This window comes from Eubalaena glacialis, chromosome 2, assembly GCF_028564815.1.
Source record: "Eubalaena glacialis isolate mEubGla1 chromosome 2, mEubGla1.1.hap2.+ XY, whole genome shotgun sequence".
NCBI lineage: Eukaryota > Metazoa > Chordata > Mammalia > Artiodactyla > Balaenidae > Eubalaena > Eubalaena glacialis.
In genome coordinates this window covers 140,869,490-140,884,341 of record NC_083717.1, presented here as the reverse complement: position 1 = coordinate 140,884,341, position 14,852 = coordinate 140,869,490, and the positions used below count along the sequence as shown (strand labels likewise).

General features: G+C 37.6%; 1 protein-coding gene across 1 annotated transcript; it reads left to right on the top strand.

Moving 5' to 3' along the window:
• Positions 1-535: 535 nt before the first annotated feature.
• Positions 536-14,798, top strand: FKBP3 (FKBP prolyl isomerase 3). Its single transcript, XM_061182496.1, has 7 exons — positions 536-667; positions 3,037-3,138; positions 4,019-4,126; positions 10,545-10,680; positions 11,172-11,239; positions 12,797-12,894; positions 14,469-14,798. The coding sequence occupies exons 1-7, from the start codon at positions 560-562 to the stop codon at positions 14,521-14,523; spliced, it is 675 nt and encodes a 224-aa protein (XP_061038479.1). The 5' UTR covers positions 536-559; the 3' UTR covers positions 14,524-14,798.
• Positions 14,799-14,852: the final 54 nt, after the last annotated feature.

Genomic DNA, 14,852 nt, shown 5'->3' with positions numbered 1-14,852 from the left:
TTTATCATATGTTTGTATTTGGAAGGGGGAAGGGAACCGGTTGTATTTTAGTTTAATTTGTGTGAGTTTTAAAAGGAAAGTGGTGGAATATAGGTTGTTCTGATAGACAAGGACTGAGCCAAGTCAGATGTGAATCTTTAGGCTAGAACTAGATAAAATGAGATTAGATGCCTGAATGCTTTTGTTTCCTTTAAACAGATTAAAGACTTTAAATGCATAGCAGCTTGTCGGTAATAAACAAGTGTGGGTAATGGATGGTAAACAATCACTACCATCGGAGGTCGTCGCCTCACACGGGTTCCAATTAAGAGCAGCTGACAGCTTGCGGCTTTCTGCGTAGTCAGTTGCCGGGGCCACATCGGCTGGTTTTACCCCGGACTCAACAAAGAGGCCCGCGGAGCACAGCCTTGACGTCACTCAAACACTGGCCCCAATCCTGCCGGGTAGCGCCGTGACCCCGCCCCCTCGAGCTCCGAGCAGGGTCCGCGCCACGCCCCTGGGGCGGGGCGATGCCGAACCCAGGCGGGCCGGCTCAGTAAAGCGGAGGCAGCGGGGGAAGATGGCGGCGGTCGTTCCGCAGCGGGCCTGGACCGTGGAGCAGCTGCGCAGCGAGCAGCTCCCTAAGAAGGACATTATCAAGTTTCTGCAGGATCACGGTTCAGATTCGGTACCGGAGGCGGCGGGGCGGCCGGGCTGGTGCGGCTGAGGGACACTTCACCCCCCCGTAGATGCCCATACATTCCGTATTCCTCCGTGCCCCCGCCCTCGCTCTCCAGCGGCCGGTGGCCTGGAAGGCCGGAGAGGTCCCGTGTGCGCTCCCGAACCACGCTCCCGCCCCTCGGGCCGGCCCTACTTGGGCGGGTGGAGCAATTTTACCTCTTGGGGCACGCAGCAGTAGCAGATTTAGAACCTCATTAAGATGCTTGAGTGAGGTGGAGGCTGTGAAAAAAAAGGAACCCAGGAGATTTTGGAGGTTGAGGCGGGGGCCCGAGGACTGGAGGCTTGCATGAGATAGATCCCTGGCGGGGAGTGTGGGCTGTTAGGGAAATGAGAAGGGATGTGAAGATTTCGGTGGGAACGATGGTGCGATTTGCTTTTCTCATCAATTACCAAACACTGAACACTAATAAGTGTGATTTTTTTACAGTCTTGCTGTTTAACTTTTAAAATATGGACCCTTTAAATGATCTTTTCACCTTTATATTTAGGGGAGTTACATGAGTATTTCGGGTACAGTGGTCTCCCATTGTTATAAACAAACTAAGAAATCTATTTGGCATTCTTCCTACTTTTACGCCCTGCATTTTTCAGCACAGTCTCTATCTTAACCACCCTCTGTAGTCACAAGTTATTTTTGTCAGACGGCTTTTTTTCCTTCGGAAATTAATATAATTCATATCTCCTTAAATTGCTGAACGACTGTACAGTTTGTGTGCCCGCAGCATCTCCCACTTATCAGAAATAGAAGCAGTGGTCTAAATGTGGTTTATCTACGATTTTGAACTTAATTTCCAATAATTTCCCTCCTGAATAATAATTCTGACATCAGCAAATACTTATACAACATCTACAGCAAGAACCATACTCAGTGTTTGGGGATACAAGGGTGAAAATGAAAGACCATGCCTCAGAGACACCATTTTATACCATTTTAGTGGAATTATTTTCTCTTAAGCCAATCCACATTTCACTGAAACAATAGAGTAAATATATCATTTATTAACATGTAATGCCTCAATACTGTACTATATTCATCAAATTCTTATAAAACAAATCATCCCAAGGTGGAATCTAATGTAAAACTGGCCCACGTTGTACAATTTCAAGAGACTTGGCTTGTCGAAATACTAATATACTAATACTAATATACTAATCTTTTAAATGCATATTCTCCAGTGTTCATTCACATATGTAAACCTATATTTGACAATCACTGTTTTATTGATCATAAGATATCATGGAGATGTTTATATTTTGGATATCTTTCTGAAAACTTGCTAAAGAAATCACAACAGTGCTAAAGTAACTGATTGCTTCTATTTAATCAAAATAGCCTTTCCCATGAGCCTTTATCGTTTACAACATTTCTCTAAGAGTGAGAGAGAAAAATGCAATAGTGATAGTTTCAGAAAAACTGCTTTATTGTAAGGTTAGAAGGTTAGAAAGGTTAAAAGATGCCAGAGGACAACTTTGAGAAAGTAACAAAATGAGGAATCAAGCAAGGACCACAAGGTAGAAAAGGAAGAAGAATAAAGTAAGGGAAACATGTACATGATTTTGAGATGAAGGTATTTTGGTATTCATCTGACAATTTAGTCTTATATTTGAGAGAAATGGAATTCTACTGTTAGAGTTATTAAATACATTATTTTATTAATCAAATAGGTAATATGTATTGAGTTCTTACTGTGTGACTGGAAATGGCTTATTACATTTACCCTTATAAGAAGCCTCTGACATAAGATGCTGTTATTAATCTTTCACTGTGATGCAGAAATGGAGTCTTTAGGAAAGCTTAGTCCCTTGTCTAAAATCAGACAGCTAGGATTTTAACCCACATGGTCTGACACCACAGCCTATACATTTGAACACTATATATCCAGCATTGTGTAACAGTGTTTCTGGGTGTGCCAAGAATGGGTTACACATATGTCAAGATAGAAATACCCAACATGGCTGGAGGCTCCCAGGGCACAAGCCAAGTAACATCCTGCCAGGAGCAGCTTTGCCCAGTTACCAAAATGTGCTTGCTGTGTAAGTGTGCTCTTCCGTGAGTTCCATGATGGGAAAAGGGTTAGTACACACCAGTGTAACCACTATGCAATATTACAGTTCTAATCTTTGAATATTTCTTATAATTACCCAATATGGTTTTTTTTAATATTCCTTAAATCTTGTTTTTGTTATGTAGAGTATAAAATGTAATGTTTCATTTCTTTTATCAATAGTATGATTGAAAACATAATTGCTAACTCAAAAGTTCATTTTCTAATTTTTTGGGAAATTATTTTGACTGACCAGCTTTTTTCTTTATAGTTTCTTGCAGAACATAAGTTATTAGGAAACATTAAAAATGTGGCCAAGACAGCTAACAAGGACCATTTGGTTACAGCCTATAACCATCTTTTTGAAAGTAAGGTGAGTATTGTTACATTTTATTACCAGAATATCATTTTAGATATTTTATTCCCAAAAAGAAGCTTTAAGTGCATTTATTTGCAGAATATGTTGACTTTTTCCACCTGCACTTTTTCTTAACTATAATCATAAATGGACTGTCAAATTTAGCATGGCTAATCTGTAATATGGCAGGATGTTTTGATATTTTGAAAGGGAACAGATTTTTTTTTTTAATTAATTTATTTATTTATTTATTTTTGGCTGTGTTGGGTCTTCGTTGCTGTGCGAGGGCTTTCTCTAGTTGCGGCAAGCGGGGGCCACTCTTCATCGCGGTGCGCGGGCCTCTCACTATCGCGGCCTCTCTTGTTGCGGAGCACAGGCTCCAGATGCGCAGGCTCAGTAATTGTGGCTCACGGGCCTAGTTGCTCCGCGGCATGTGGGAGCTTCCCAGAGCAGGGCTCGAACCCGTGTCCCCTGCATTGGCAGGCAGATTCTCAACCACTGCGCCACCAGGGAAGCCCGGGAACAGATTTTTAAGGGCACTGAAAAGTTTTAAATCTAAAGTAAGTTGCATTTCATTAATGAATTTAAAGTCTTGGTTAGACCTAGGCTGAGCCTTTAGAAAAGCAAATTTTAAGAAATTCTCCAATATATGTTAACTATGAAATGACCACCTTCCACACACAAAAAAAGAATCTTTATTAAGGAATTGATTGGATAGTATTCATATCTCTGAGTCTGAATTGGTCTTTCTAAAGGTTACAGGTCTCATTACAGAATTTATTTTGTGAGATAGTTTGAGATTCATAATTTGTTGATTAAAATGCTTAATATAAGATTCTTCCTTTGTTCTTAGCCAGACATGAATATGATAAACTTTAGACCATTTTCCTTACAGCGTTTCAAGGGTACTGAAAGTATAAGCAAAGTGTCTGAGCAGGTGAAAAATGTGAAGCTTAATGAAGATAAACCCAAAGAAACCAAGTCTGAAGAGACTCTGGATGAGGTTTGTATAGAACATTCTTACTTGATTTCACATGTGAATTTGAGAAAAAGTATTTGCTTTACAGCACTGAGTTCTCATAATAAGGGGTGGTTGAGTATGGCCACTTTCAGTGAGCCAAACACTAATATGGAGTGGGTTATCTCCCTTGGATGTACTCCATAAGGAAAAAAAACCCTAAGAACCAGTGCTTTACAGTTAGTAAGCCTTTCCTGTGAAATACCTCTAGCTTTGTTTTTTTTTTTAAACATGTTCTCACTCATAGGGCCAAATCAGTACATTGTTTTTTTGTTTGTTTTTTGTTTTTTGTTTTTAATTAATCAATTTATTTACTTTTGGCTGCGTTGGGTCTTCGTTGCTGCGCTTGGGCTTTCTCTAGTTGCGGTGAGTGGGGGCTACTCTTCCTTGCGGTGCGCGGGCTTCTCTTTGTGGTGGCTTCTCTTGTCGCGGAGCATGGGCTCTAGGCACGTGGGCTCAGTAGTTGTGGCTCGTGGGCTCTGGAGCGCAGGCTCAGTAGTTGTGGTGTACGGGCTTAGTTGCTCCACGGGATGCGGGATCTTCCCAGACCAGGGCTCGAACCTGTGTCCCCTGCCTTGGCAGGCGGATTCTTAACCACTGTGCCACCAGGGTAGCCCTAGCTTTGTATTTTATATTGCCTCTATGTCTGGCCAGAACTTCTGAGCTTTGAAAGCTATTTTAAGGGTCTGTTCTATAGCCAAGTTGGACTGAGTGAAAGAAACTTCCTTTTGATTATTTTTAGCTTTTTCTGATGTACATGGTGTCCTAGGCAATATAAATAGTTAATTCGGGCCTGGCTGCAGGGTGTGGGTTCATCTGTCTCATCTTTCCCAACCCAGGTTTTATATTTTGGTACCAAGGTTTAAAGAGCCAGATAAAACTATTTATTTCTGAAATTGGGAGATTGGGATTGACATACATACACTAATACGTATAAAATGGATAACTAATAAGAACCTGCTGTATAAAAAAATAAATGAAATAAAATTCAAAAATTCAAAAAAATAAAACATTTTTCCACCAGTGTCTCCATAAAAAAAAAAAAATCAACTATTTCTATAAACAGACAGCCTTAGTAGAGCTAAGGACAGCTCTTTGAAAAGCCTCAGTAGAGCTAAATTGATGATTATCTTGCCACTTTTGATAATATCTTGCTAACAACTAAGCTCACTCATTCCTAGCAGTGTTAGTATCAGTGACAATAATAATAATAATTTGATAACTGTTTTATATACTGGGCAAATATTGAGCAGCTACTAAGGTAAATAGAGGTATAATAATTATTAGAAGGGTTACAAAAGCAGTTGGCAACATAGTTTATCTTCCAGAAAGAGTATTCCAGAAAATTAGAGTAAGGGATGTATGAGGTAGCTGATAGTATATCAAGAGATTAAGAAAAAGAGCATTACAAATAAAAGTAAAAGCTGTAAGGGCTGGAGGCAGTTTAGAGAGATTTCGTGAGAGTCCTAAACTATATCCTTTTCTTTAAGACCTCTTTTCATTTCATTTAACTGGTCAGTGTGAGCCCTCTTTTTTATGTACTCATTGTCTTCCTGCCTAGATTCCATAGCTTCTTGACCAATACTTTGCTGGTCTCTGCTGTCTGCTTTCTCTGTTCATGCTTCAGGACTGCAGAGCAAGTATTGTGAAGAAAAATAATCATCAAACTTTTTACTGGGCTTTGTATAAATTAATGCTTAATATCAGCCAAGCATGTTTTCTAGTTTCACTACTACTCAGCAGCTTTCATACTATCCCTCGCTCAATTCCCCATCCACATAAACTACTTGACATTTTTCCAGAAGTTCTCAACCTTCTCTTATTCCTTTCTCATTATATACTCTTGGGTTCTATTTTACCAAAATATTAACATACATAGTTGTAACCATTCTCTTCTTCCCAGTTTAAAAATTCTCTGATCTTTGGTTTTCTTTTTCCTTTTCATGTCTCCCTCAGATCTAAGGCTCTCAAACATCTCCTTTTTCACATCTTCATCCATTCCTTTTTGATTCTCAAGCATTCCAAGGCCTCAGACCTGGAGTGTGGGAAAAGTCACTAATCTGCCTTCATTCTCTTTCATCATCATTCAGCCACAAAATGGCTGTTCTAGTAAGCTTTCTAAAATATTTTGCAAACCACACCCTACTCAAAAATCTTCAGTAATTCTATACTGTCAAGAACTGCACTGTCCAATACAGTAGTCACTAGCCATACGTGGCTGCTGAGCACTTTGGGGCTACTCCAAATTAAAATGTGCCTTAAGTATAAAATATGCAATTTCAAAGTTTTAATATGATTTTTTTTTTAAATGTAAAATATCTCAACATTTTTATATTGATTACATGTTGAAATGTTATTAATGCAGCAACTAGACAACTTAAAATTACATTTGTGACTCTGTTTTTCTATTGGATTGCATTTTTGGCATTCAAAACCTTCCAATATCTGGCCCCTGCCCAGCTCCATATTTACTACTTTTATAGAAATATTCTTCTTCGGTCACAGATGTCTGCCCATTGCCTACTAAACTGTCCATACTTTTATTTCTTGCTTAGTGTGTCTCTCCTCTCAACTTTCCTATTTGTCAGTTCTGTGTCCCCTTCAAGACCCAGGTCATGGGCTCATCGCTTCCTCTGAAATTTTTACCATCCCAGACTTTACATAACTGCCAAAAATTTCTGTAGCACATGGTTATCTATATTATTTACCTCTACCTTATTCATCTTAATGCAGAGAACCTTGTCTAATAGCTCTTACTGGACTTTAAATAAATCAGTCATAGTCAATATATTTATTACCTATTATGTATTAAATAGTGTTGAGGAAAGTTTTCAAGTATGAATGAACATTGGACAGGAGAGAAAGTATAAGTTAGGTCAGGAACTCACACTCAGACATCAGAAATGACTGTAAAAGTACTCAAGCCAAAAACTTGAGATTCATCCTTCATAACTCCTTTACATATAATCATCACCAAAGTCTGTTGATTCTGCATAAATATATCACAAAACTGCTCATCTTTTGTCATCCTCAATGTTGGCACCCCAGCATAGACCTAGACTACTATACTAACCTCTTCCTATCAAGTCTCCCCACTTCCACTTTTGAGTCCCTATCCATTCCTCAACTAGGTCAAACTGATCTGTTTAGAACACAAATCTGATTTTGTAACTTCTTCATTTAAAACTGGTAATTGGCTGCTCAGTGACCTAAAGATAAAAACCCAGATTCTTAACGTGTGTTGTATGTCTTTCCAGCCTTATCTCATACCATTCTCTTTTCTTTCTTACCTTGCAGACTATACTATTTTCATGCTCTTCCCTGCTATGAAAATGCTATTCTCTGTTGTAAACCTTCCCCTACTACCTGAGTGACCTTCTTTTGTCCTTCAAGATACAGTGTAAACATTACTTTAGAGAACCCTCTCCCAGCCTATAGCCTATACTGGATTACGTCACTGTGTCATTCTCATGTTAGCACCCTGTGCTTCCTCTTTAGGTCTCATAACACATACCTATACATACCTGTACATATGTCTCATATACATACCTAGAGGGAGGGCCAGAACCATGTCTGCCAACTCAGCTATGTATCTCTAGTTCCTAACATATAGAACATGCTCAAATATTCCTTGAATTAAGAATAATTATGTAATATACAGTTGACCGTTGAACAACATGGGTTTGAACTGCATGGGTCCTTTATAATATGCAGATTTTTTCCAGTAGTAAATACTGCAGTACTCCATGACCCTCAATCCTTAGTTGGTTGAATCTGCGGACGCAGAACCACAGATACGGAGGAATCATGTAAAGGGAGGGCCAACTATAAGTTATACATGGATTTTGGACTGCAGGAAGGGTTGGCACCCCTAACACCCAAAGTGTTCAAGGGTCAACTGTACTCTCATTTTTAGAGGCTATGCCGTGATCTAGTTAATTGCACCTATGATGATTACTCTCAAAAGTTCCTTTATCTCTGTGTCTAGAAGTTTCTAGCTCAGAGCCAGTCTCAGGAATGTAGTTCTTTTCCTCACGCTGGACTAAGAAATTGCTGCAAAGCCAGGAAATTACCTAAAAGCCAGGTCCATTCAAGCACATTAACTCCAGGATAGCTTGGGACTGATCTGACCTTCCACCATGAAGCAATCAGGTTCTTGCAATGAAACCCAAAATGAGATCCACCATTTTACAAAGTGTGTTTTATAGGTCCCAGAAGTTCCAGGTTGTTTTCATGTGTCATCAAAAGCTGTACCTTGTGTCTCCTACTTGAAGATTCACAGTGTATATTAGCTAATGCATAATTAGCTCTGAGAAGTTATGCAAAATAGAGGCATATTTAACTTTAATGCAGTATTTCCCAAACTTAATTATATTAGGCCCTTTTCTAACAATGCCAAGGTATGGGTGATCCATAAAAGACACTTTGTGAAACACTGAAATTGAGGCCCCAAGTAGGCAGATTGAACCTTCACTGTTAAGACTGAGATACAGCCACCAATTTATTGTGTTTGCATTATTCTAGGACCTCTAATGTAGGTAACAACATGCCCAAGCAACGTGGTACAACAAATGGGAAAATAATGGAATGACATTAAGTTTTAAAATGTGGCTATTATTTGCTAATCGTACCTTATCCACTCAATAGTTATCTGTAATTTCTTTAATAAAGTCTTGATATTCTGATATTCTCACATAATATACGTATGTTGTCATCCTCATTTTGTGGCTTTTAAATGTTTTAAATTAAAATTATTTTCAAATTTGGGATATATGTTAACAGTTTTTGTCAAGTCAACTATATTCCTTAAAAATCATTTATTTTTCTGATATAACAGAAAAGAATAGAGAAAACATAATTCCAACACCTAGAAATGAATGTTTAACATTTCAGAATATTTTTGAATATTTTCTATGTGTATATTTATTGAAATAGTTGAGATTTTACTGTAGAACTTTCTGATTTTTCTCATAATCTTATAAGAATTTTTCCACATTACTAAAAACTGACTATTATATTACCATAAATGTGTGGTTTTATTTTGCCATTATGTATAATAGTGTATGGAGTAACTGCATAAAGATTTTTTCCTAAGTTTCAAATTACTTCTTGAGTATATATTTGTATAAAGAGAACTATCATACTTTTAACATTTTAAAATCGCATTCCAAAGAGATGGCACCAGTTTACACTGCTAGCAGTAGACTTCTAAAGTAACGTCTCACTAAAACAAGCTTGGAATGGGTCAGGAAGAAAGTTAATGCTTACTTTTGTAATATACTTTGTATTCAAGCTATAGATGTGACTTTCTTTTGACTTAGGGAGGCAGCGTAGCTTTAGCTGAAAGTTCTAATCCTTAAGACTCTGAATTGGATAGGGCTTTATACCCTATCCAGGCCTCACTACTTTCTCTATAAAAGATGGGGAAAGAACTGCCAGGTTGCTGTATGGTTAAATGAATGGACATAACAAAATGACTAGTATAATACCTGACATTCCATATGTGCTTGAGAGGTAGTAAAGTGGTTAAGAGCTTGGACTTTATAACCAGGCTGCCTGGTGTCCAATCCTACACAGCCACTTTGGAGCTCTAGGACCTTAAGCAAGTTACTTATCCACTCTATCCTTTTGTTTCCTTATCTGTAAAACAGGGATAATAATAGTACCTACCTCATAAGGGAGAGTTAGTTTCTGTAAAACATTTGGAATGTTCTGTAGTATAAAATTCTATATATTCTTAAGTTTGCCTAAGAAATTGCTTTCCTCTCATAGATTCCTCACTAATGATTAGATTAACCCTTAGCTTTTTTAAAAAAAAAAAAAAAGACCCTGATAATCCTGCTTTATTCTAGGAAATATGCCTCTTATGGTAATTTCTATAGATAATTCCATTCATTGTGTGAACTTATTTTCAATTCAAGTCCAGGAACATGCAATATTACTGGTATTTATTCTAATTGGATATAATTCAAATATTTAGTAATGCCAATTATTGGTGCTAACACAACTCAAATCTTTGAAAAGATGTCACAATGATTTAATGCCTTATAATTTTATAGGAATTAAAATGTAATGATATTTCTAACCTTGGGAAATAACTGGATTCATTTTATGGTTTGATGAATAATTAATCTTGTCAAAAGAACATTGTTTCCAAAGAAGCTGGAAGTTATTTGAAATTATAGGTGTGCTAGTTACTAATATTCTCATCACAGACTTGAAATGAGATAGTGAGTTTTTTAACTCAGTGGTGAACCAGAGGCAAAATAGTTTGTTACCAAATCTGTGAAATTCTTGTGACTGGACTTAGGTCACAGTTGGCTGTGTAAGTATTGTCTTTGTCATCCTTCTAAAAAAAGGACATGAATTAACAACTCTATGTGTGTGTTGTTTTTGTTTCTAGGGTCCACCAAAATATACAAAATCTGTTCTTAAAAAAGGAGATAAAACCAACTTTCCCAAAAAGGGAGATATTGTTCACTGCTGGTATACAGGAACACTACAGGATGGGACTGTTTTTGATACTAATATTCAAACAAGTAAGTCTAAATGTAATCTTATCTCTTTGGCTTTAGGACATGCCAAATATTTGTGTTGGCAGTACCTTTTTCTTGGCTGTCATTTTTTTTCCAGAAGTCTTTTACACCTGTGATTTACTTGTAAAAAGTTTTCAGTTCACTATTTGGCTGGGTGTAAATGAAGACCTTTTGGTCATTGAAAAGCAAAAAATAAAGCAGCTTAGTCTAAACTTTGTTAATGCCCCAAATTCAGGCTTTTGTATTTTAATATAAAAGGCAGAATAGTGTTATTTTAATGGTGTAAATATAGGTCCTTTCCGTCTCCCTCCTTTAGACCATAATTATTTTTACATCCAAAATTTTCTTGATGAATTACTTGGCTTTCTGAATTTTTATTTCTTTTCAGATGCACAGCATGGTAAGTTCTGAAATCAATTTAAAGACTTAAATCACTGTGTTTTTCAATTGGAACTTAACTTCATTATTAATTATAAAGAAAATCTGTTTTACAGGTTCGAAGAAGAAGAAAAATGCCAAGCCTTTAAGTTTTAAGGTTGGGATAGGCAAAGTTATCAGAGGAGTAAGTAAAAACTGGCCATGAACCAGTAGATATTCTGGCACATGCGACTTGTGGTATGGTAACATAAAGAATTAGGTTTGAGAATAAGATGAAAACAATCTTTCGAGTCTCACGAATCAAGTGCTATCATTGCTAACTGATCTAGCACAAATTACGTTCTCTGGATCTCAGACAGTACAGCCTACCTCAAGGTTGCTAAAAGATTAAGTAGGGGGCTTCCCTGGTGGTGCAATGGTTAAGAATCCACCTGCCAATGCAGGGGACACGGGTTCGAGCCCTGGTCCAGGAAGATCCCACATGCCGTGGAGCAACTAAGCCCGTGCGCCACCACTACTGAAGGCCGCGTGCCTACAGCCTGTGCTGCACAAGAGAAGCCTCCGCAATGAGAAGCCCCCGCACCGCAACAAAGAGTAGCCCCCGCTCGCTGCAACTAGAGAAGGCCCGTGCACAGCAACAAAGACCCAATGCAACCAAAAATAAATAATAAATAAATATTTTTTAAAAAAAGATTAAATAGGTATAACTTAAAGCACATAATAGAGACTCAAATATTATTTCCTTCCATGCCTGCCCCTTTTATTATTTTTTTCTTCATAATTGCCAGAATGTTTGGCTTTCTAAATTTGATTCTTATATTAAATAGCTGTTGTACCACTTATACATGATTCAGAAAGGTAAAATATCTGTTCCACTGAAGTACTGATAGAAACTTCTAGGAGTCTTTCCTGTGGCCCTCTCACAATTTAGGCTCAAACACCAAAAATATCTTTCAAATGTTAAGTATGCCTTTACCCACCCTTACATGTGAGAGATAACAGAAGGAAAACTCTGAAAAAAGGGGAAGTTAGGCTTGAGCTGTACTGACCATTGCAGTGTACAGTACAAAAGGAGATGAAAGAGCAGGACATCAAACATTAATAACCAAAATGCCTATTTAAATGCAGTTATGAGAACCCTTAATGTGTTATTCTTTGTACTGTGGTAAAACCTAAAATATTGTTCAATCATAACCAGAGCCCAAAAGAGAATATAAAACACCTTGAAACTAAAGGTTTAGTTGAAAATCACTTTTAACTACTATCTGATTATACCAAGTTGATATATCAGGTTGAGCTATTTTTCTGTTTCTGTAACTAAAATGTTTACTGGTAAATTTGTTCTAGTCAACCACACTCTTAATTTCCAGTATGTGACAGATCTATCATTTGAGCTTTATGTAATTGTTACATTTCAACAGAGTATATGATACTAGTAATATATTCTGTATCCTTGCATCATATTGTTTTTGGTAATTTGGCTTTAAGATCCAAATTTGTACAAAATGACATTATATCATTTTGAAAAGTTCAAGTATTTACACTAAAAAATTGTTTAATGTGTCCTTAACTTTTTTCATTGAGGAAATAAAGGACAAATTTAGAGACTCACCCAAGGACATTACCTTAGGACATAATGAAATCCTGTAACAGAATGCTTTGTATGTAATCTTGCCTTTCTTCTGGCTTTGCATGCTTTTGTAAAGTATCATTAGTTTTGATTTTATGTTCTTGCCTTTAGTGGGATGAAGCACTCTTGACTATGAGTAAAGGAGAAAAGGCTCGACTGGAGATTGAACCAGAATGGGCTTATGGAAAGAAAGGACAGCCTGATGCCAAGTATCCTTTTTTCCTTTGTAATTAAAAGAAAAAATCACTAAGAAAGATCACTTGAAGGTATGTAAATGCTGTCTAGGTTAACCTCTAGATCAGAGATCCTGTCCAGACCAGTCTTCCTGATATTTAGATGCTTTTGTGTCAACACCGCCAATATACACAATATTTTCTACTGTTACAAAGTATTCTAACTTGAGCTGGAGTCTTTTTTTCTTCCTATTTAAGCTCTTAATTTTCAAGACCTAAACTGAGGTTTAAGTTTCCATCTTTGAAAAGCTACTATTAATTTTTGAAGGGTTTATTTCAGGGAGTTAAGATGCTCAATACAAACAACTGTAGCAAATTGTAGGATTCAGATATGGCTCATGGTAATTTTATGCTTCCATATGATTTCAGGCAATTAATTGGGTACTCAAAGCTTAGAAATGGAACACGTTGGGGATCACCAGTTGTGAAATGAAGGCGACCACAGGTCCACATCATAGTGTAAGCATTTGTGATTATAACTAGTGACAGTACTTTTCTGATAGGCCCAATTTGTGAACATTAAAAAAAAGAGAAGAGCCATGACTCCAGTCTATTATGACCAGAACAATCCAATAGCTAAGTAGGAAGGTAGTTTAGTTGTTGGTTCCATTCCCAGTGGACTAGTTGGACCAGTTAGAGTGAGTTTGGGGATAAAAAACTTGGAAGTCCTTTCTAGTCTTACCAGTTACAGTTACTTGGGAATATAACAGCCTTCTTCTCAGCCTATCAAAATCCCATGGCCAACTGCAGCTCCCTCTCGTGAAGTATCTCAAGACCAGTCAGATAAAAATCACTGTTCTCTGAATTCAACATCTGAAAATTCACAGCAAATATCAGGTACTACCTCATATGAACTTTGATTTAATGTAACTTATACAACCAGCTAGATGGAAATCACTTGGGGCAGGGGTGGGGAGTACTGAGTAGCAGCCTTCATCAAGTAGTGGCTAACTTGGCAGTACTAGAGAGGCATCCAGGTAAGGAAGATCCTAGTTCAAGCTGAATTTATCTAGTCAGCCTTTATTGACAGGTTATGACCTCCATTCACAAAAATACTTTCAGGAAGCTCTAGGTTCTTATGTACTAGCCCCTGAGTCAACTATAAAGCCCTCCCTTTGGAGTTAATTACCAGTATTCAGTATACATAATTCTAATTTTATTATTTATTTATTTTTATAAATTTATTTTTGGCTGCGTTGGGTCTCCGTTGCTGTGCGTGGGCTTTCTCAAGTTGCGGTGAGCAGGGGCTACTGTTCATTGTGGTGCATGGGCTTGTTGTTGCAGGGCATGGGCTCTAGACGCGTGGGCTTCAGTAGTTGTGGCACGCGGGCTCTAGAGCACAGGCTCAGTAGTTGTGGTGCACAGGCTTAGTTGCTCCGCAGCATGTGGGATCTTCCCGGACCAGGGCTCGAACCCGTGTCCCCTGCGTTGGCAGGCAGATTCTTAAGCACTGCACCACCAGAGAAGTCCCGTAATTCTAATTTTACACTAAGGGGAATGAGGGGAGAGGCAAGTTTTATCAAATAAATTTACCTTGACTTCTTCAACAGAATTCCACCAAATGCAAAACTAATTTTTGAAGTGGAATTAGTGGATATTGACTGAAATAGTAAAGACATCAGCAACAATAAAACACGGCCTTGAAGAAACTTGGGTGTCTAGAACTGGTTACTATTGTAAGGGAAGAGTCAACTGGAAAATTCAAGAAGTTAAGTTAGAACTTGTTTACTTGATCCCCAACAACTTCTAAGAAATGTAATCCATTATAAATCCTTGAAGTTTAAAATATTTTACTACAGCTGTGTAGAATATCACTTAAAGAGAACTGACTTGCCTTTTACCTCATGTTGTAAACTAAAAGGCTCAATAAAAATTTATCCTATGTCTTGATTTGTGTTGTGTAAATATATTAATGTTCTGATTAGGTTAACCAG

Excerpts from the sequence above, each read along its gene's own strand:
- FKBP3 (XM_061182496.1), top strand. The coding sequence starts at position 560 with ATGGCGGCGGTCGTTCCGCAGCGGGCCTGGACCGTGGAGCAGCTGCGC. Across the intron at positions 10,681-11,171 it reads TGATACTAATATTCAAACAA|GTTCGAAGAAGAAGAAAAAT; the intron begins GTAAGTCTAAAT and ends TCTGTTTTACAG. Across the intron at positions 11,240-12,796 it reads TAGGCAAAGTTATCAGAGGA|TGGGATGAAGCACTCTTGAC; the intron begins GTAAGTAAAAAC and ends TCTTGCCTTTAG.